Source organism: Aotus nancymaae, unplaced genomic scaffold (assembly GCF_030222135.1).
Source record: "Aotus nancymaae isolate 86718 unplaced genomic scaffold, 86718_ANA_hifiasm-v0.15.2.pri h1tg000019l, whole genome shotgun sequence".
NCBI classification, from domain to species: Eukaryota; Metazoa; Chordata; class Mammalia; order Primates; family Aotidae; genus Aotus; species Aotus nancymaae.
The window spans coordinates 17,430,187-17,451,553 of record NW_026988431.1 but is presented as its reverse complement, the minus strand read 5'-3'; the positions used below and the strand labels follow the sequence as shown (position 1 = coordinate 17,451,553).

Here is a 21,367-nt window from a genome sequence, read left to right as displayed (position 1 = left end):
CACCTGAGGTCAGGAGTTTGAGACCATCCTGGGCAACATAGTGAAACCCCATCTCTACTAAAAATACAAAAATTAGCTGGGCATGTTGACACACGCCTGTAATCATAGCTACTCAGGAGGCTGAGGTGGGAGAATTGCCTGAACCCAGAAGGCGGAGGTTGCAGTGAGCTGAGATCGTGCCACCGTATTCCAACCTGGGCAACGGAGTAAGACTCCATCATTTAAACAAACAAACAAAAAAGATCAATTATATGACACATCATTGAAATTTCAGAACACTGGTGTCTTAGTTTATTTGTGCTCCTATAACAAAATACCACAGACTGGGTAACTTATAAATGGAAAATTTCTCTCTCACAGTTCTGGAGGCTGGAAGTCCAAGATCAAGGTGCCAGTAGGTCTGGTGTCGTTACAGCTCAGTCTCCACTGCAAGATGGAGCCTTGTTGCTGCATCCCTGGGAGGGGTTAAATGTTGTGTGGCAGGAGAGACAGAGGGCAAGAGAGCACTCCCTTTGACCTCAAGCCCTTTTATAAGGATGCTAATCTTTCATGAGGGATTAGTTCTCAGAAGGTGAAGAGTGGAGCCCTCATGACTTAATCACCTCTTATAGGCCACACCACTTAATACTATTGCAATGAGGATTAAGTTTCAATGTGAAGTTTGGAAGGGACAATATCCTTCAAACCATAGCAACTGGGAACAAAGAAGAGAGCCTAGAAAAGCTTCCACAGATAAAGCATTGAGAATCATAATGGCTCCCAGATTCTCAAAAGTAGCACCAGAAGAAGACAATAAAAGCTGGCAAAGTTAGAGACACACCTTCTGTGACTCAGCAATTTCATTCCTAGATATGCATCCCAGAATTTATCACGTAATAGCCAGAATACATGTACGATAATGTTGCAGAGTAGCATTATTTCCAATATCTCCAAACTGGAAATAACCCAAATGTTCATCAAGACAGAAGAGATAGTGGTAGCTTTATACAATAGAATGGTATCGCAATGAAAAGTAAACAACCACAGCTACAGCAAAATGGATGAATCTGAATTTTTTTTTTTTTTGCCTAAATAGAAATGCAGTCTCCTGATGCTTCCCAGGCTGGTCTCAAACTCTTGGGCTCAAGTGATCTTCCCACTTCAGCCTCCCAAAGTGTTAGGATTCCAGTGGTCAGCCACCATGCCTGGCCTGACGTATCTTACAAATATAATGTTGAGTGAAAGAAGCCAGACATGGATGAATTTAATTCATATAAAATCCATAAGGCAAAAATAAACTATACCATTTACTGATACATACATAAGTGGCAATTACAGAGAATGATCAACCAAGTCAAGGGAAGGACTGAGCTGCCACTGGAGAGAAGAACGCAGGGAGCCACTGGCGTGTCCTCAACACTGTACTTTTTGACCCATGTGGAGATTTTGTCAAGGTTTGTCTTATAATTATCGATTAAGCCATACATGCAATGTTTTCAAAATTCTGAAAGGATATTATTTTTGACGTGGAGTTCTAAACCCATCAAAATTACGTTAGTGTAAAATAAAGAAAGTTTCAAACATGCAAAGCCTCAAAACATGTATCCTGTATATTTTTTCAGAAAAGTATTTGAGGAGACCCTCCATAAAAATTAACATGTAATTGGGCTGGGTATGGTGGCTCACACCTGTAATCCCAGCACTTTGGGAGGCCAAGGTGAGCAGATTACCTGAGGTCAGGAGTTCGAGACCAGTCTGGCCAACACGGTGAAACCCCATCTCTACTAAAAATGCGAAAAATTAGCTGGGCGTAGTGGGGGCGCCTGTAGTCCCAGCTACTCGGGAGGCTGAGGCAGGAAAATTGCTTGAATCTGGGAGGCAGAGGTTGCAGTGAGCCAAGATCACGCCACTGCACTCCGGCCCAAGCGACAGAGTGAGACTCTGTCTAAAAAAAAAAAAAAAATTAACATGTAACCATAGAAAGAGGAAGAAACAGAACCTAATACAGATATGAAGTAAAGGAAATCCCAAGCACAATGAGTAAATATCTCAATTCAGAAACCCCAGGGTCACAACTATGTGCCAGGCATAGGGCATTTTGAAGGCCATCATCACTGGATGTTCTGCTCCACTCTACAACCTGCTCAACTCCAGAAAAGTACTAGAAAATGTGCTCCATCAAGAAAAAAAACAAGGTATAAACCAAAAGAAGGTGACAAGAGATGGAGGAAACAGGAAATCAAAACCAGGGAGAGGCTGGGAGCAGTGGCTCACACCTGTAATCTCAGCCGAGGTAGGCGGATTGCCTGAGGCCAGGAGTTCAAGACCAGCCTGGACAACATGGTGAAACCCATTTCTACTAAAAATACAAAAATTAGCTGGGAGTGGTGGCGCATGCCTGTAATCCCAGCTACTTGGGAGGCTGAGGCAGGAGAATTGCTTGAACCTGGGAGGCAGAGGTTGCAGTGAGCTGAGATCACACCACTGCATTCCAGCCTGGGTGACAGAGCAAGGCTCCATCTCAAAAAAAACAAACAAACAAAGAGGCAAACAAAAACAGGGAGGAAACAAAGGGGAGGTTCTATGATGATGGTAGCACGGTAGGTAAGAGAACACAGAGCTCCTTGACGAACCTAGCCAAGAAAAAAAATAGAATTAGCAAAAGGTATAAACAAAACTAAAGAAATGACAAAGTAAATATGAGCCTCCATGAAAACAAAACAAAAAAAAAGAATCATAGTATACTATACTGCTCAGCTGAGAACACGGCTGACCCTTAACAGAGGTTTGAACTTCACATTATATGTGGATGTTCTTCCTCCTCTGCCACCCCTGACGCAGCAAGATCAATCCCTCTCTTCCTTCTCCTTAGTCTACTCAACATAAAAACCATGAGGATGAAGACCTTTACGATGCACCACTTCCAGTTACTGAATAGTACATAGATTTTCTCTTATATGGTTTTTTTTTTTTTTTTTGAGAATGAGTCTTGCTTTGTCTCCCAGGCTAGAGTACAGTGGTACAATCTCAGCTCTCTACAACCTCCGCCTCCTGGGTTCAAGCGATTCTCCTGTCTCAGCCTCCCAAGGAGCTGGGATTACAGGCATGTGCCACGATACCCAGCTAATTTTTTTAGTAGAGACAGGGTTTCACCATGTTGGCCAGGCTGGTCTTGAACTCCTGAATTCAAGTGTTCTGCCCACTTCAGCCTCCCAAAGTGCTAGGATTACAGGTATGAGCCACCTCACCCAGCTTCTTACTATTTTAATAACATTTTATCTCTTACTTTAAGAGTACAGTATATAATACACACAACATACAAAACCATGGTAATCAACTGTTTCTGTTATCAGCTTTAAGGCTTCTGGTCAACAGTAAACTGTTAGTAAATTTCTGGGGAGTCAAAAATTATATGCAGATTTTCAACTGACTGGGGGAGGAGTTAGCACCTCTTACCCCTGCACTGTTTAAGGGTCAACTGTACTGTATTTACATATGCCAGCAGCTCTCCAACTTGGTCTGAGATCTCGTGAGGTCTCCTTTCAGGGGATCCACATGGGCAAAACTATATTCATAATAATACTAAGGCATCTGTCTTTTCCACTGTGTTGACATTTGTACTGATGGTGCAAAAGCAATGGCGGGTAAAACTGCCCATACCTCAGTGCAAATCAAGTCAATGGTACTAAGGATATAGTTGCCATTAGATTCTTCACCACCTTGTGCTTGTGGTTAAAAAAGAAAAAGCCAGTTTTACTTAAGAATGTCCTTAATGAAGCAACAAAAATGATGAATTTTATTAAATCTCAAGCCCTGAGTATGTATCTTTTCAACATTCTATGGGATTAAATGGGAACTTTGCATAAAGCATTTCTGTATACAATTATGGTAACTGTCTCGAGGAAAATCTCTTGTATGTTTTGAATTGCAAGCTGAACTAGCTTTTTTAAAAAGAAGGAAAGACAGAAAAACTATGTATTTATGATATTTGACAAACATTTTCTAAAAAATAAAGGAAGTCTGTATCATTTCAAGGAAAATAACTATGGTAACGGTATTTGTTGTCAATAAAATTTGAGCTTTCAAGCAAAAATGAGAATTGTATCCATCATCATGAACTTCATAGCTTCCCAATACTGATGAAATTGGTAGTGATATTAACAAAAGTGATATGGAAAACCAAAATTTTCCAAATGACCAATTCATGATGCTAAAAAAACTACACTTGAGTAAAAGACCCATTTAAAGTGCAGGATCAATCAATGAGATTTTAATGTAGCAGAGTACAAAACGTTCCCGAATATGATTACAGATTCTACACTGAAATAACTTTTAAATAACCATCACTTGTTGAGTTTTAGTGAAATACCAAAGAAAAATATCCATAATTATCTGAAAAGGCTATTAAAGTATTCCTCCTGCCTTTTCCAACTACGTATCTGTGTGAGGCTAGATTTTCTTCATATATTTCTTTTTTCTTTTTTTTTTTTTTTGAGACAGAGTTTTGCTCTTGTTGCCCAGGCTGGAATGCAATGGTTCGATCTCAGCTCACTGCAGACTCTGCCTCCCAGGTTCAAGTGATTCTCCTGCCTCAGCCTCCTGAATAGCTGAGGTTACAGGCACATGCCACCACGCCCAGCTAATTTTTTGTATTTTTAGTAGAGATGGAGTTTCTCCATGTTGGTCAGGCTGGTCTCAAACTCCCAACCTCAGGTGATCTGCCTGACTCAGCCTCCTAAAGTACTGAGATTACAGACGTGAGCCACCACTCCTGGCCTTCTTCATATATTTCAACTAAAACACCACATCATAATAGATTACAAAGGCAAGTATTAATAGATATGATAATTGCCTTCTATTAAGTTGGACATCAGAAGGATTTTCTAAAAATTAAAGCAATGGCTGGGCGCAGTGGCTCACGCCTGTAATTCTAGCACTTTCGGAGGCCGAAGTGGGCAGATTGTCTGAGCTCAGGAGTTTGAGACCAGCCTAGACAATATGGTGAAACACCATCTCTAGTAAAATACAAAAAAAAATTAGCGGGGCATGGTGGCATGAGCCTGTAGTCCCAGCTACTCAGCAGGCTGAGGCAGGACAACTGCTTGAACCCAGGAGGTGGAGGTTGCAGTGAGCTGAGATGACACCACTGCACTCCAGCCTGGGCGACAGAGTGAGACTGTCTCAAAAAAAAAAAAAAAAAGTAAATCAATGCCAGCCTTCTCACTATTTTGAAAATATAATTTTTTTCATAAAGTTATTTTAGAATATGAGTTTATTAGCATCATTTAGAAAAAAAATAAGTAGTTTACAAAGGTCTCCATTTTCCTTTTTTTTTCTTTTTTGAGACAGGGAGTCTAAGCTAGAGTGCAGTGGTATGATCATGGCTCACTGCAGCCTCAACCTCCCATGTGATTCTCCACCCCAGCATTTCAAGTAACTGGGACCGCAGGCACGTGCCACCATGCCTACCTGGCTAATTTCTGTCTTTTGGTTTGTTTTTGTTTTTCGTGGAAATGAGGTCTCAGACTAGTCTCAAACTCCTGAGCCCAAGTGATCTTCCCACCTCAGCCTCCCAAACTGCTGAGATTACCAAAGTGTGAGCTACTGGCCGGGCACAGTGGCTCATGCCTGTAATCCCAGCACCATGGGAGGCCAAGGCAGGCGGATCACCAGGTCAAGAGTTCATGACCAGACTGGCCAACATGGTGAAACCCTGTCTCTACTAAAAAATACAAAAATTAGCCGGGCATGGTGGCGCATGCCTGTAATCCCAGCTACTTTGGAGGCTGAGGTAGGAGAACTGCTTGAACCGGGACCTGAGAGGCAGAGGTAGCAGTGAGCCGAGATCACACCACTGCACTCCAGCCTAGGCTACAGAGAGAGACTCCATCTCAAAAAAAAAAAAAAAAAAATTGTGTTCGCAGCCACCGCTGCGCTGCCATAGCTCTCCAACACCAGTGCCGCCTCTCTCACCCAGCTCCAGCCGAAGGAGAAGGTGGGTAAGTAAGGAGGTCTCTATACCATGGCGCGTACAAAGCAGACTGCCCGCAAATCTACCGGTGGTAAAGCAACTGGCTACAAAAGCCGCTCGCAAGAGTGCGCCCTCTACTGGAGGAGTGAAGAAACCTCATTGTTACAGGCCTGGTACTGTGGCACTCCGTGAAATTAGACGTTATCAGAAGTACACTGAACTTCCGATTCGCAAACTTCCCTTCCAGCGTCTGGTGTGAGAAATTGCTCAGGACTTTAAAACAGATCTGCGCTTCCAGAGTGCAGCTATCGGTGCTTTGCAGGAGGCAAGTGAGGCCTATCTGGTTGGCCTTTTTGAAGACACCAGCCTTTGTGCTATCCATGCCAAACGTGTAACAATTATGCCAAAAGACATCCAGCTAGCACGCCGCATACGTGGAGAGCGTGCTTAAGAATCCACTATGATGGGAAACATTTCATTCTCAAAAAAAAAAAAAAAAAAATTCTCTTCTTCCTGTTATTGGTAGTTCTGAACGTTAGATAATTTTTTTTCCATGGGGTCAAAAGGTACCTAAGTATATGACTGCGAGTGGAAAAATAGTGGACAGAAATCAGGTATCGGCAGTTTTTCCATTTTCATTTATGCGTGAATTTTTAATATAAATGTGGAAACGTAAAGCATTAATGCAAGTTAAAATGTTTCAGTGAACAAGTTTCAGCAGTCCAACTTTATAATAATTATAAATAAACCTGTTAAATTTTTCTGGACAATGCCAGCATTTGGATTTTTTTAAAACAAGTAAATTTCTTATTGACGGCAACTAAATGGTGTTTGTAGCATTTTTATCATACAGTAGATTCCATCCATTCACTATACTTTTCTAACTGAGTTGTCCTACATGCAAGTATGTGTTTTTAATGTTGTCTGTCTTCTGTGCTGTTCCTGTAAGTTTGCTATTAAAATACATTAAACTAAAAAAAAAAAAAAAAAAAAGCATGAACTACCACACCTGGCCACAGTTTTAATTTCTAATATGGTAAATGTTGAAAGATACAGCCCACATAAACAAAAACTGTTTGGGGTCCTCAGTAAGTTTTCACAGGGCAAAAGGATTCTGAAACCAAAAAATTTGAGAACTACTGACATAGGTATTATAATAAACACTAAATATGAATTTAACCACAATTATTAAATATTACTTTAGAAAGCTAAAAGAGAAGCAGAGCTCATCAAAATGGTTAATGAAAAACAAATGTGGGCCAGGGGTGGTGGGTTATGCCTCTAATTCCAGCACTTTGGGAGGCTGAGGCAGGCGGATCACTTAAGGTCAGGAGTTCAAGACCAGCCTGGCCAACATGGTCAAACTCCCTCTCTACTAAAAAAAAAAAATTCAAAAAGTAATTAGCCAGGCATGGTGGCACACACCTGTAGTCCCAGCTACTTGGGAGGCTGAGGCAGGAGAATCAGTTAAATCTGGGAGGCGGAGGCTGCAGCGAGCCGAGACTGCACCACTGCACTCAAGCCTGAGAGACAGAGTAAGACTCTATCTCAGAAAAACAGAAATGTGCTTTAAGTTACTTGCCAGAAATAAATGCTTTGACGATCTCTATTTACTTATCTAACACAAACATCATTTCCTTCTAACCGGAAATACCTATCTTCCTTACTGAACCATGACCTCCAGAGATGCTGTCTCACCTCCATAACCCAAGGCCTGATCACAAGTATCATATAGCAAATATTAACTAATAATTATTTGACTCAGTGAATGAATAAATGAATGAGCTAGCCCAATTCACAAAATTAAGTCATACTCACCAAATGGCTGTTTCTTTTATTTTTAAAAACCTATATATAGCAGCACTGGAAAGTCACGTTCATTTTTTTTTTTTTTTGAGATGCAGTCTCACTCTGTCGCCCAGGCTGGAGTGCAATGGTGTGATCTTGGCTCACTGCAACCTCTGCCTCCCAGGTTCAAGTGATTCTCCTGCCTCAGCATCCCAAGTAGCTGGGATTTTGAGCACACACCACCATGCCTGGCTAACTTTTCGTATTTTTAGCAGAGACAGAGTTTCACCATGTTGGCCAGGATGGTCTCAATCTCTTGACCACCAGCCTCCACCTCCCAAAGAGTTAGGATTACAGGCATGAGCCACCGTGCCCAGGCTACTTTTTTTTTTTTTTTAATTGGAGACAGAGTCTCCAGTAGCCCAGGCTGGAGTGCAGTGACACCATCTTGACTCTCTGCAACCTCAGCCTCCCAGGTTCAAGCAATTCTCTTGCCTCAGCCTCCCAAGTAGCAGAATTATAGGCACCTGCTACCATGCCTGGCTAATGTTTGTATTTTTAGTAGAGATGGGGTTTCACCATGTTGGCCAGGCTGGTCTTGAACTCCTGACCTCAGGTGATCCACCTGCCAAGGCCTCCCAAAGTGCTGGGATTACAGGCCTGAGCCACCATGCCCAGTGGAAAGTCATGTTTTCTTAAATCAGTGATTCTATGATTCGTACACCACCATTCATTATGGAAATACACAGGAAATCACATATATACAAAGGAATATATACTTATACTGGCCATTTCTTTTCTTTTTTAATTTTCATGTTCTTCTGCCTTTTATCCCAGCCACTGACCATTTCTTTTCTTACCTGTCATAACTTACAGCAGGCACTCTTCAATTTCAATAATACCAAGACTTTTTCCCTCCTCTTTTCTTCCCTCTTAATATCTTTTGGTCCCTCTGGTTTATGTCTCCCCTTTGTGCGTCATCAACCATTTTTAGTATACCGTGACTAACAAAAGACCTCTGACAGCTCCCAGAACTTAGAGACAAACTAGAGAAACACAATCTTACCAATAGTATGATTTCCATAAAGGAGCTGCTCCAAAATTGCAGTTTTCCCCACAGATAACAATCCACAAACTACAACCTTGCAGCCCTTTCCCATCTTCTCTCAGGATATCACTGTGGAGAGAATAGAAATTGCATACTGTTGAAATCAACCTGTTCCTTTTCTTTCAATATTTCAATTTAATATGTAACACATGCACAGGGGAAATTTTCAAATAAAGAAAAGGAGATATAGAATAACGTAAAGCCTTCCAAATCCCATTCCCCAGTCTCCCATTTGCTCCCTTAGAGCAATAAGCATTATCAGTTTCTTATGTATCTCACAGAGACAATGTAGATAAATATAAGAATACAGGCCAGGCAAACTCACACCTGTAATGCCAGCACTTTGGGAGGCCAGGCAGGTGGATCATCTGAGGTCAAGAGTTCGGGACCAGCCTGGCCAACATGGTGAAACCCCATCTCTACTAAAAATATAAAAATTAGCTGGGCATGGTGGCATGAACCTGTAATCCCAGCTCCTCAGTAAGCTGAGGCAGGAGAATTGCTTGAACCCAGGAGGTAGAGGTTGCAGCGACCTGAGATCGCACTTCACTCCAGCCTGGATGAAAGAGCGAAATGCTGTCAAAAAAAAAGATTACATGGATATGAATATATCTTTGTTCAAAAAGAATACATTTTATATTAAGAATATTTCAATACTGATTAAGCCTATAGGAATCCAACAGACTCTTAAATCTTTGAAAGAGACTGCCTACTCATCAATGTTTACCTGGAAAAATAAACATTTAAGTAAAAACTTAAGGAGGCATGAAGATAAAATTTTTAGAGAATGGGCATGATGTTTTAAACAAATATTAATTAGTTTATGTCAGTCTTTTCTCAGGAGAGGAAGAAACTGGATTTTGGCAGTCGCATGGGCTTTTTTTTTTTTTTTTTTTTGAGACAGAGTCTAGTTCTGTCACTCAGGCTGAAGTGCAGTTGCAAGATCTCCGCTCACTGCAACCTCCACTTCCCGAGTGCAAGCGATTCTCCTACCTCAGCCTCCCAAGTAGCTGGGATTACAGGCACCCGCCACTATGCCCGGCTAAATTTTTATATTTTTAGTAGAGACGGTGTTTCACTATGTTGGCCAGGATGGTCTCACCCTGACCTCAAGTGATCCACCTGCCTTGGCCACCCAAAGTGCTGCGATCACAGGCATGACCTACTGTACCTGGTTGTCACGTGGGCTTTCTTCGTCCCACTTCTTTTTGAGGAAGAACAGACAACACTAGAAAAATTGCCCATGCACTTGAAACTGGAAAGAAAAGGGAAATTAATCTCTCCTAGCCTCTCAACTTATAACTAAGAAAGAACAAAGTTAGGCGACATTTCCTTCAACTTTTCTCAAGGCTGCTTTCCAGAACGCAAGGTACCAGAAGTCAAAGCAGAAAGTGAAAGGGATCATTAAATACAACAGAATAATTTGACAAAGAATTCAAATTTCTACATTGCTGTTTGCCATCTCCCACTACCTCCTTATTTACCCCAATTCTCAGCTTACTTAGAAATGAACATGTTATAAACCAGGCTAAAAAGGACACCACAACTCCTTGCAGTCAAAAACAATTCTAACGCCAGACATGGTGGCTCACGCATGTAATCTCAGCACTTTGGGAGGCCAAGGTGGGTGGATCACCTGTGGTCAGAAGTTTGAGACCAGCCTGGCCAACATGATGAAACCCCGTCTCTACTAAAAATATGAAAAACAGTCAGGTGTAGTGGCAGGCGCCTCTAATCTCAGCTACTCGGGAGGCTGAGGCAGGAGAATTGTTTGAACCAGGAGGTGGAGGTTGCAGTGAGCTGAGATCATGCCACTGCACTCCAACTTGGGGAACAAGAATGAAACTCCGTCTCAAAATAAAAAATAAAATATAATAATAAAAAAAAAACTCTAACAAGAAAGTTCATGGCCCGGTGCAGTGGCTCACAGCTGTAATCCCAGAACTTTGGGAGGCTGAGGAGGGCAGATAATTTGAGGTCAGGAGTTTAAGACTAGCCTGGCCAACATGGTGAAACCCTGCCTCTACTAAAAGTACAAGACATTAGCTAGTGTGGTGGCGGGTGCCTGTAATAATCCTAACTACTAGGGATGCTGAGGCAGGAGAATCGCTTGAACCTGGGAGGCGGAGGTTGCAGTGAGCTGAGATGGTACCACTGCACTCCAGCCTGGGCAACAGAGTGAAACTCCATCTCAAGAAAAAAAAAAGTTTTAAATAAGCATTCTGACAAAAGGAATGCTGGGTACCTTTCTGCACTCATGTGCTCATTGGACTGTGAGAACAAAAATCCAACACAGAACGCACGTTTTTTTTTTTTTTTTAAGAGACAAGGTCTGGCTATGTTGCCCAGGCTGGAGGTTATTCACAGGTATAATTACAATACACTACCACCTACAACTCTTGGGTTCAAGAGATCCTCCTCTGCTCACCACATCGGCTATAGAAAAAAAAAAAAAAGAAAAATATATATATATATATATATATATGGTTGTCTAGGCTGGAGTGCAGTGGCGCACTCTTGGCTTACTACAACCTCCAACTCCCGAGTTCGAGCGATTCTCCTGCTTCAGCCTCCCAAGTAGCTGGGATTACAGGTGCATACCACCATACCTGGCTAATATTTGTATTTTTAGTAGAGACGGGCTTTCACCACATTGGCCAGGCTGGTCTCAAACTACTAACCTCAAGTGATCCGCCTGCCTCAGCCTCCCAAAGTGCAGAATACATCTTAATGGTGATAGTCTAATAGTTATATTTGCATGCATGTGTGTTGCACAGTAATACTGTTTTTTTGTTTTTTTTTTTTTTTACCAACACTGGAAACATTACGCCACAAATAAATTTCCTCAAGTCTTCTCTACTGTATTTTCTGTCCGTAATTTTTTAATGACCCAAATCACCCACACACTAATCTCATATAAAAAATTTCACACTGCCGTTTTTGTAGCACAGTAGTAACACAGTATTTATTTTCAAAGTAGTACAGTGCACTTTACCAACAACTAGCCATCACTTACGCGATACAACCATTTTTTCCTGGGTGGCATACTTCAGATTCTAAATCTTCCAAGAATATTTTTACCACTGGCTTCCATGAGAATCACTTCTCTTAGGAGACTTTCTTTTCTTTATATATTTTCAACCTAACTGCAATAGAAAAATTCTCAGCTTTTATTTATAAGTGCAGAGCATTATGTGACATTGCTCATCTATGGTACGATATTTCCTACGTCTGCAACAACAGCCTATTTTAAAAGGCTTTCTACAGATACCTGTGAATTTATGATTAATTTAATGTCATTTCATTTATCAAAGGACTCTCCTCTCTGCCTACTGTGATTTCTTTGTAAGTTATGATACCACTGAATCGTTCCTTAAAATGATTTTTTAAAAATAATAGTTAAAATTTAAAGGAAACTGCCATGTAGGCACATGAGAAGAGTCTGAAAAATAAATAAATCTCCTAGAGGGTAGGAAAAATGACAGCACAGCACGATTCTGTCAGAAAAGGCTGCTGTGGAATCTAAATCTTCATTTTTCTATTGTTATTTCTATTTCTCTGAAAATATCTTACCCTCAGTGGAATTTCTAAATATCAACTTTTACTACTCTCCCTTTCCTGCTCAATTGAAAAAATGCACCTTAATCCACACATTATGCCAATCTTCAAAACACTCAAAAACACTCAAAAAAGGCTGGGTGCAGTGGATCACATCTGTAATCTCTACACTTTGGAAGGCCAAGGTGAGTGGACTGCTGGAGCCAGGAGTTCGAGACTGGCCTGGGCACCATATCAGGACTCTGTCTCTTTGAATTTATAAATATATATATATATAAACTCAAAAGGTCAGCAACATACTGTAGCTGAGTGAAACAGGCAGCTATAAGGAAAAAAACACCCAATGATTAACAGCAACAGACCCTCTGTAAAAAAGAGGCAAATATGAGTGCTGGGGCCTATAGCAAACTGGAAAAATCTGATACCAATAGAAACCTGAGAAATTCAGAAATTAAGTCTTCCAAAGTACCTTTGGAAGTAATTTTACTATATCTGCTTTAAAAGTAGTACACTACAATTGTACGTTGTTCACTGGTTGATAATAGAATAGACAAGGTTTGTTAAAAATTACATATTGTTTTGTATTGGATGTGTATATTAATAAATTGAGGAGTTCATTTTGATATTACCAAAGAAGTCTTCATCATGAGCAAATAGTAAAAGTAACTGAATAAAGGTAGCTCAAAACACTAGCTAAGGATTTTAATAATTTTTTGGAAAGAAAGGGAAGAGATAGTGTAAAATATTTAATGAAGTCTGTTCTATCAAAAAGAAAGCAAAGATGAAAAGATAAGTGTGATTAATCAAAGCATGGCCGAAATATTCTAGGTTCCTGATTGCCTTCCAAATAGGAAACAATACTACATAAAGCAGATTAGTGACTTGCTACCATCAATTACAAAGTAAGAATTCTTTAAAAAATAATAAACATTTTGAATGACACATATACAAATATTTTCTGTATGTGATAACTATGGCAGGAACTCACATTACAAATAAGTGGTTCTCATGCTTATTTTCAGATTTTCAAATAAAAACTAAAAGTGTGGCTCTTTAAGCACTTACAATTATTTCCTAATTCCCAAACACAATAAATGTACACCACTTCCTGCGAAATATAAAAAGGTGGTCGTCTGCAGTACCCCGAATGGGTACTGAATCACATGAACCGATCCTGGGGTAACAAAGTCTCTTAATTAAATCTAGGTTTCAAGAATTTGAAAGGCTCTGCAGTACATGGATGACCTTTAGGCTTCTTTCAACACTGTGATACTATGATATTAGAAATTGCTTATCCACAGAATACACCAACACTGAGGTGAACACAAAAAGCAGTAGTTACAGCTACTTGCCACATCCCTACCCTAAGAAACTGGGCAAAAAAATTCCATCAGTGACCTATTAAACCTCATCTGATGTAAATTACTAAGAGAATGTGCTTAACAGGCAAGAGCCAGTGCAGTCTTAAATACATATTGCTTTACTTTCCAGGCCAATCATCAACATTGCTAGAAATTAAATACAATTTCCTCTCTCCAACTTGAGGCAAAAAAAAAAAAAACAAAAAAAAAAACAGAAAATATGTGGCCTCAATCATTCCTGTGAAATGCTTTGTCAACATCCTCTTTGAAGAGCCATCAGAAACAGCTCCCCAAAACTGTCAGAGCTTCTGTTCTTCTATGTAAGTGCGTGCGTCATTCTATTTTTATAAGTAAAACACAACTTTCTGATGCAACCAGAAAAACATTAATACCAAAACACTGTTAACATCATAGGAGAGATATTACAAATCTCTAAAAACACTGTCATGTGGGGAAGCCACCTACACTGTGTACTTACTTATGTCAACATTATATATGGTGTGGAATACTTTTACTTATCCATATATTCAACAGGTTTTGCACAAAATATTGCACAAAATAACATGTAATATGCAGATTCTAGCTTACCATTCTTTCATTTACCAAACATTTACTGAGAGCCTACCATCATGCCAGGCATCGGGGCAAACTAGGGGGCAAAAACGGAAATCATCCCTTGTCCTCCGGAATCTCAAAATCTATTGGAAACACAAATCCAAATTTTGTAAAACTGCTAACTGAGCAACTACAAATTAAGAAACAAAACTGCAAACCTGATTGATAAATCAGCAATGATTATTCACACTGCTAGAATCGTTTTTCCAAATGATCCATCCAACTTTTATTTTTCATTATATTTTATTTTGCAGGACTACCCCCATAGGCAGTGTGCCTAGAGTAGCTCATTCAACTTTTTAGTCTGTCATCATCACCTCTGAAATACATACAGGGCTGCACTGCTTACCATTTTTATTACTACTGAAGTGGGCCCAGTGAGGCACCAAGTTCTCTCACCTGGTGGTCTCTCAAAGACATTGTAATCTCCCAAACCTGTGAATACGTTACTTTACATACTCATGCAAGAATTTAAATTCACAGGTGTGATTAAGAACTTCCAAATGAAGATATTATTCTGAATTATCCAGGTGTGCCCACTGTAATCACAAGTGTCTTTACAAGAGAGACACAGGAGTGCTGGAGAGGGCAGAGGGTGTGATTTGAAGATGCTCTTCTGCTGGCTGTGAAGATGAAGGAAGCAGTCAGGAGCCAAGGAATTCTGGCAGGCTTCATAAGGTGGGAAAGCCAAGGAAATAAATGTATTCTCCCCTAGTACTTCCAGAAGGAACAGAGCCCTACTGATACCTTCATTTTAGCCTAGTAAGATTTACAGACCTAGTCAGATCTACAGACTTAGAGACGGTAAATTTGTGTTATGAACCAACAAAGTTTCTGCAATTTGTTACAGCAGCAATGGAAGACTAACACAATCTCCTAAGCAGTCTCTCTGCTTCCATTTTTTCCTCTTTCCTTTCAGCATCAAAAGGAGTAATCCAAGTTATCTTTTAAAAATGTAAGCCATATGAAGTCATCCTTCCGCTCAAAATCTTCCAACGAAATCCAAAATCCATGTAAGAAACTTCACCGCTCGGACATCATTTCCCACTTTCCTCTACTGTGTTTTCCCGCGACACAGCTTCCCTGCTGTTTCTCTATTAACCTGCATGCTCCAGTCTTGGCACTTTTCCCTCTGCCTGAATCAGTCCCCCACTTTTACTCCCAGACTCTTATCCTTGAGGTCCTATCTTAAATGTTGCCTTCTCTAAAAGACTTCACCTGGACATTCCATCCCAAACGGCAACCCCCACCCCTTAACACTCCCTCATCACTTCCCTCCCTTTAGCGTTTTTCCTTAGCATTTACCACCAAACCCAATACACAGCTTACTTCTGCCTGTTGCCCGTTTCCAAGAAGGCCAAAATTTCTTGCGTTTGCTGCTGCATCCCCAGCAGCTATGCCTGGCACGTATTAGACACTTAATAAATATTTGTTGAATCAATCAATGAACCAGATGGGGACTCTTAAAAAGGTAAGGCTGTGATTTAAAAATACAGAAAACTATGATGTAGGAAAAAAAGATAATCAAAACCGCTACGACTAAGCGATATGATTCGCTTAAACCTCTGCCACATTTGAACGCATAATCTGGAAGGTAATTAAAACCACATGACTATATCAAAAATGAAAATATTCTGGAGAAGCAAAATGCAAAATAAGCCAGTAACCTATTTCTCAATTTAAAAAAAAAAAACCGCAACGCAAAATGCCAGCATTTTCTCGGCGTTTCTTCCCTAAAACATTCACACCTGCCAAGACCTGTTTAGGTATTGGCAAATAAATATTTTGCTTTTCTGAAAAACTGTGGTTCTGATGTTAGCAAATTTGGGACGAAATCCGTATGCAGAAAAAGCGCCCAGCTGCCCGCAATCCACCCACTCCGTGACCCTTTTTAGGACAACATCCCTGGGAGCTGGGGCCTGCGGGAGTTTCACGCAGACTGGAGCTGAAGGGACGCAGCGAGCGCCCCCACCCGCGTTGTCCCCGGCTCCGCGAAGTCCTCCCTGGGGGGCTGGGGAAGAGTTGAGGGGTCTCAGCCCAGCGCTAGGGCCCAGATTTCTCCGCCCGTCATGCGGGGGCAGGAGAGGGACAGAGCAGCTTGGAGAAACCCGCAGAGACTCCGCAGGGGGAGAGCCCATGGTGCGTGAAACAAACCTGTTCTTTCCTCCGACCTCGAAGACAGCGGCTCCACCGCGGCCCGCGGTCACCGGCTTTGGAGCCTGGAGCCCAACTTGCCTCCTCTCGCTGCGGGATCCTAGCCGACGCTCGCTTGCCGGCCGAAGCCTCGCAGCCAACTCTCTCACTCTTCAAGATGCCCAGGCGGCTCAGGCTCGAATCCTGCGGAGTAGGGGGCGGGACAATAGGGGCAGCTGCGCGCCACTCGGCAGAACTCCGCCCACCATGCGCGATGCCGGAACTACATGTCCCATGAGGCTCTGGGAGGCCGCAGCGTTCCACCGGAAAGAGATTGGGTGAGGTAGGGGAGGAGCCCAAAAAGGATTGTGGGAGTATAGCTCTTTCCTTTCCGTCTGGCGGCAGCCATCAGGTAGGCTGCGTTGGGGAGCTGTTCTTCTATCCGCCTTTAATCGTCTTCCTCTTCAGCCATCCAGGCTCGGGGACCCTGCGTCCTCGGAAATAGGTCTCCCTCCTGTCCGGCAAGAGTTGTTGAGGATGCGGGACAGCGAGGGGGTGGAGAGGCGCCCCCCAGGGCGGGTTGGACGAAGATATGATGGCGGCGCGAATTCGAGCTGGGCCCGGAGCCTGGAGGAGGCGTGGGGCTGACGGATGGGGCGTCCAGAACAAGGCAGCCTAAGTGAGGCTGCTGGTTGGGTGGGGTAGATGCATTTTCCTCGGGAGTTAATTATCCGTGGCGGCAGCAGTACCTTGCCCTGTGGTGTCAGCGACATTTCCTTGCAGGTCCTCCTTGGGGACGCCGCCTGCCGTAGCCACCCGCCCCCTTGGTGCTCAGCTCTGGTTCTATTCATTCCCCCCCCCCCCCCGACCAAAACGTGCCGAGCGCCGCTCCGCGCCGCGGTTGTGGAGGTGACTGAACGCGGCTCCGTGGGCGCTGCGGTGGGGGTTGGACTAGCTGTCCCCGGCGGTTGGTGTCGAGCCATTTTAATTCTCGGCAGTGTCCTTGGGCTTTTTGAGGAACTAAGATGGACGGGTAGGGTCGTCGTCTTACTGTACTTAGAGCGGATGATATCTAATGCCCAGTCTGATTTCGCAGGTAAGCCAAGATGGGTGCATACAAGTACATCCAGGAGCTATGGAGAAAGAAGCAGTCTGATGTCATGCGCTTTCTTCTGAGGGTCCGCTGCTGGCAGTACCGCCAGCTCTCCGCTCTCCACAGGGCTCCCCGCCCCACCCGGCCTGATAAAGCGCGCCGACTGGGCTACAAGGCGAAGCAAGGTATGTGATCAACTGCTTGGATGAAATTATATTCGAGAAAAGTTGGAAACCAGCTGTTAGGAAGACACTGTCGCCCCAGTGTCTTTCTTCGCATAGGGCTTTGGCGGAATAGAGGTAGCAACACTGGTCAGTTACGGAACGCACCGTTGTCTAAAGTGGCAAGTGTGTCAAAGGTTACAAATTTCAATGAGTTTAGACTAAAGCAGATCAACAGTGTGCCTTCTGTGTGATTAATTGAAAAAGACTGGAATGTGTTTTATTTTTTTTTCCATTAGATAGCATTAGCTTACTCTTAAAGTATTGTTGGTGCAGTGTTAGTGACAAGCCATTGAGTCTTAAGCCTTACATGGCTTCCTATAAAGTCTCTAATTTTGTGTGTGTTTGTGTGTAGGTTACGTTATATATAGGATTCGTGTTCGCCGTGGTGGCCGAAAACGCCCAGTTCCTAAGGGTGCAACTTACGGCAAGCCTGTCCATCATGGTGTTAACCAGCTGAAGTTTGCTCGAAGCCTTCAGTCTGTTGCAGAGGTAAATGGTTTTTGAGTAGCAGTTACATTGAATACTGCTTGGAATGGTGGGAGAGACAGATCTAAGCAACTTTTCTGATTGTACTTAGGCTGTCTCGTGAATAAAACAGGGTTTGTGATTTTTACTAATCTTGGTAAAGAGTAATTGCTTGAAAGACTCCAAGGTCTTTGTTACACATGTGTGTGTATAAATTGGAAGTACCTGTGGAACCTAAGCTTTTGAGGCACAGTAAACTTTATCTTAGAACACATTTCCCCAACTGTGTAGAAGCTGCATTTATGTTGCTAATTTTATGTAGTCAGTTGCAGGTTTTCTTCCGGGTTAGTAAATTAAGCTATGCTCTGTTGTAGGCATTGGCAAACTAGGAACTGTCTCCACTAGCTAAATTTTGTTTTGTTTCTTAAAGAGTCAGGAATATCCAGAAGAGACCAAATGTGGCCTGCACAGCCTAAAATACATACTAAATATTGTTAAAGCTGAACATTTCTGAGCTCTCAGTTGTATTGGAAAAAGATAAGGTCCCCAAACCCTAAATTTTGTTTGCCAGATGTTAACGTTCATGCCCTGGTCCGGAATGGAGTGATAAGGGAATGAATGTGTTGCAGTGTATGTTTATGTGTGGCGTTTTAGCACATCTACTTTATCTCATTATGCTTACTGGAGACAGTCTAGGGAGAGATGCTTAGTAAATACTTGAATAGTAAAAGACTCTAGTCTGGTGGTGAGCTAGAGTTGAGAAAGGTTTTTCTGACCTGCTATAGGCGATGTGGGAGACTGACGGTGGGCCTTTTTTCCTATTCTAGGAGCGAGCTGGACGCCACTGTGGGGCTCTAAGAGTCCTGAATTCTTACTGGGTTGGCGAAGATTCCACATACAAATTTTTTGAGGTTATTCTCATTGATCCATTCCATAAAGCTATCAGAAGAAATCCTGACACCCAGTGGATCACCAAACCAGTCCACAAGCACAGGGAGATGCGTGGGCTGACATCTGCAGGCCGAAAGAGCCGTGGCCTTGGAAAGGGCCATAAGTTCCACCACACTATTGGTGGTTCTCGCCGGGCAGCTTGGAGAAGGCGCAATACTCTCCAGCTCCACCGTTACCGCTAATATAAGTTTGTAAAATTCGTACCTAATAAACAATTTAGGACAGTCATGTCTGCTTACAGGTGTTCTTTGTCTGTTAAAATTAGTCTGCTGATTGTGTTTAATGAATGCTTTGTCAAATTAAGAAAGTTAAAGTGCAATAATGTTTGAAGACAGTACGTGATATGGTGTATGTTGTTTCTAATAAGATAAACATTTTTGTCTTTGCTTTATCTTATTAGGGAGTTATATGTCAGTGTATAAAACATACTGTGTGGTATAATAGGTTTAAAATAAAGTCTTTAAAAGAAGAGTACTGAAACAAGCCCTGTAGATTTGTCTGGTGCATGTGATGAAAACTGCAGCTTTATTGGGGTGATGGCAATCCTCTGCTAGTTTAAAGTGGCTGGGATTGTTTTTTGGTTTGGCAGGTACAGGCTTTTTAAGTTGGGCTTTGCTTTAGAAATTGTAGGGTGAGAGGAGGACATCTTAACTATGTCATGATGATATTTAGAAAATTGGGGGCACAAATCTGGGTTAGCCTGAAGAAAATTGCCTCGGTCTCCACAGTACCATTTTAAGTTCACATAAAAAGTGAAAGCTGATTCAGTGCCAATGGCTTAGGCATTCATTGGTTACTGGTAATAGTATTAACACTGATGCGTTTTGAAATTGAATGTTAGATAAAATTACTAGCCTCAAAGTTGGTAAGCTAGTAATCAGTGCTAGGGTGGGAAGCTGGCCAGCCAGTGACCATTAGATAAATATATTTCAAGTGTGAGCTTAGAAGTCAACCCTAAAATACTTAACCATAACACTAATTTGTGATCATGAATCCCTTCAGTCACATTGGTGGGGAAAATAGTTGGCTATAAGTTCCTCATTCTTTGTCCAGTCAGTCTTAAAAATAACTTGGATTACCCTCTCTGTCCACTCCCATAGGCTTAAGGAAAAATCATACAAGTGCATGGTTTCCAACTGTATGTGTTTTCTGCAGTTATTTCTCTTGTTCCTGGCCAAACTACCCTAAAAATCCATAGCATTCCACAAAGTTGGGCCATCACTTGTGTGCCCACTTTGGCTGTAAGCAATACCATCACAATGCATTTTTGTTTGCATTGTGTCTTTCCAGAGACTAGGCTACTGTTTTTCAGGGTGAATTTGAGTGTCAAGGAAAAAAAAGGTAGACAAGGAATTGCCCAATTCTAAATTCTGACTTTTCTGACAATTTAAATGCTCATTTTTCTGAACCCGTTTTCTCCTATCTTCTCTAGGGATTTCAAAAGGCTCAGTTAATTGATTTCCAGGAGGTACTCACCAAGTTCATAAAAGTTCTTGAGACCTAAATTTCTTCTCAAGAAAAGATACTAAGTAATACGTTTTGATTGTGTAGAGGTTCAACTAAAGGAATAAATGTCTATTAAACTAAAACCAATGGACCTTCTGTTACTTGTCATCTTCTAGCGCTAATGTATTTTGAAGCAAACCTAGCCAGCAAAAAGGGATCAAAATGTGATTGTAGAAATAACATAATTTGAGGTGACATAAAATGTACTTACTCTCAGTTCTTTCATCATTGCATGAATTTTAAGTTTTTTATTTTTGAGACAGCCTTGCTCTAAAGGCTGGAGTGCAGTGACACAATCTTGGCTCACTGTAACCTTGCCTCCTGGGTTCAAGTGATTCTCCTGCCTTAGCCTCCCAAGTAGCTGGGACTACAGGCACACGCCACCATGTCCAGCTAGTTTTTGTATTTTTAGTAGAGATGGGGTTTTACTGTCTTGGCCAGGCTGGTTTCGAATTCCTGACCTCATGGTCTGCCCACCTTGGTCTCCAAAAGTGCTGGGATTACAGGCCTGAGCCACCACGTCCAGCCTAAATTTTTATCTAAAACTGTTGAGCTGGGTGCGGTGACTCAGGCCTGTAATCCCAGCACTTTGGGAGATAAGCTGGAGGATCTCTT

General features: G+C 41.9%; 2 protein-coding genes across 3 annotated transcripts in view; one reads left to right on the top strand and one right to left on the bottom strand.

Moving 5' to 3' along the window:
* NKIRAS1 (NFKB inhibitor interacting Ras like 1) overlaps positions 1-16,719 on the bottom strand; it is a 32,511-nt gene extending 15,792 nt beyond the window's left edge. Inside the window, exons 1-2 of one of the 2 annotated variants that reach the window (XM_064378654.1) lie at positions 16,535-16,719; positions 8,805-8,915 (exon numbers count right to left, since the gene is read on the bottom strand). In XM_064378654.1, the coding sequence (XP_064234724.1) occupies positions 8,805-8,898 (94 nt within the window). In that variant the 5' untranslated portion in view covers positions 8,899-8,915; positions 16,535-16,719. The remainder of the gene's footprint in view (positions 1-8,804; positions 8,916-16,534) is intronic. The other variant, XM_012466711.3, reaches the window with a different exon arrangement.
* A 138-nt stretch (positions 16,720-16,857) lies between these two features.
* RPL15 (ribosomal protein L15) lies at positions 16,858-19,717 on the top strand. The gene is made up of 4 exons (XM_064378653.1): positions 16,858-16,925; positions 17,610-17,791; positions 18,183-18,319; positions 19,123-19,717. The coding sequence occupies exons 2-4, from the start codon at positions 17,620-17,622 to the stop codon at positions 19,426-19,428; spliced, it is 615 nt and encodes a 204-aa protein (XP_064234723.1). The 5' UTR covers positions 16,858-16,925; positions 17,610-17,619; the 3' UTR covers positions 19,429-19,717.
* The last annotated feature ends 1,650 nt before the right edge of the window (positions 19,718-21,367 follow it).

Coding starts and splice junctions, on each gene's coding strand:
- RPL15 (XM_064378653.1), top strand. CDS start 17,620: ATGGGTGCATACAAGTACATCCAGGAGCTATGGAGAAAGAAGCAGTCT. Junction 17,792..18,182: donor GGGCTACAAGGCGAAGCAAG/GTATGTGATCAA, acceptor GTTTGTGTGTAG/GTTACGTTATATATAGGATT. Junction 18,320..19,122: donor GCCTTCAGTCTGTTGCAGAG/GTAAATGGTTTT, acceptor TTCCTATTCTAG/GAGCGAGCTGGACGCCACTG.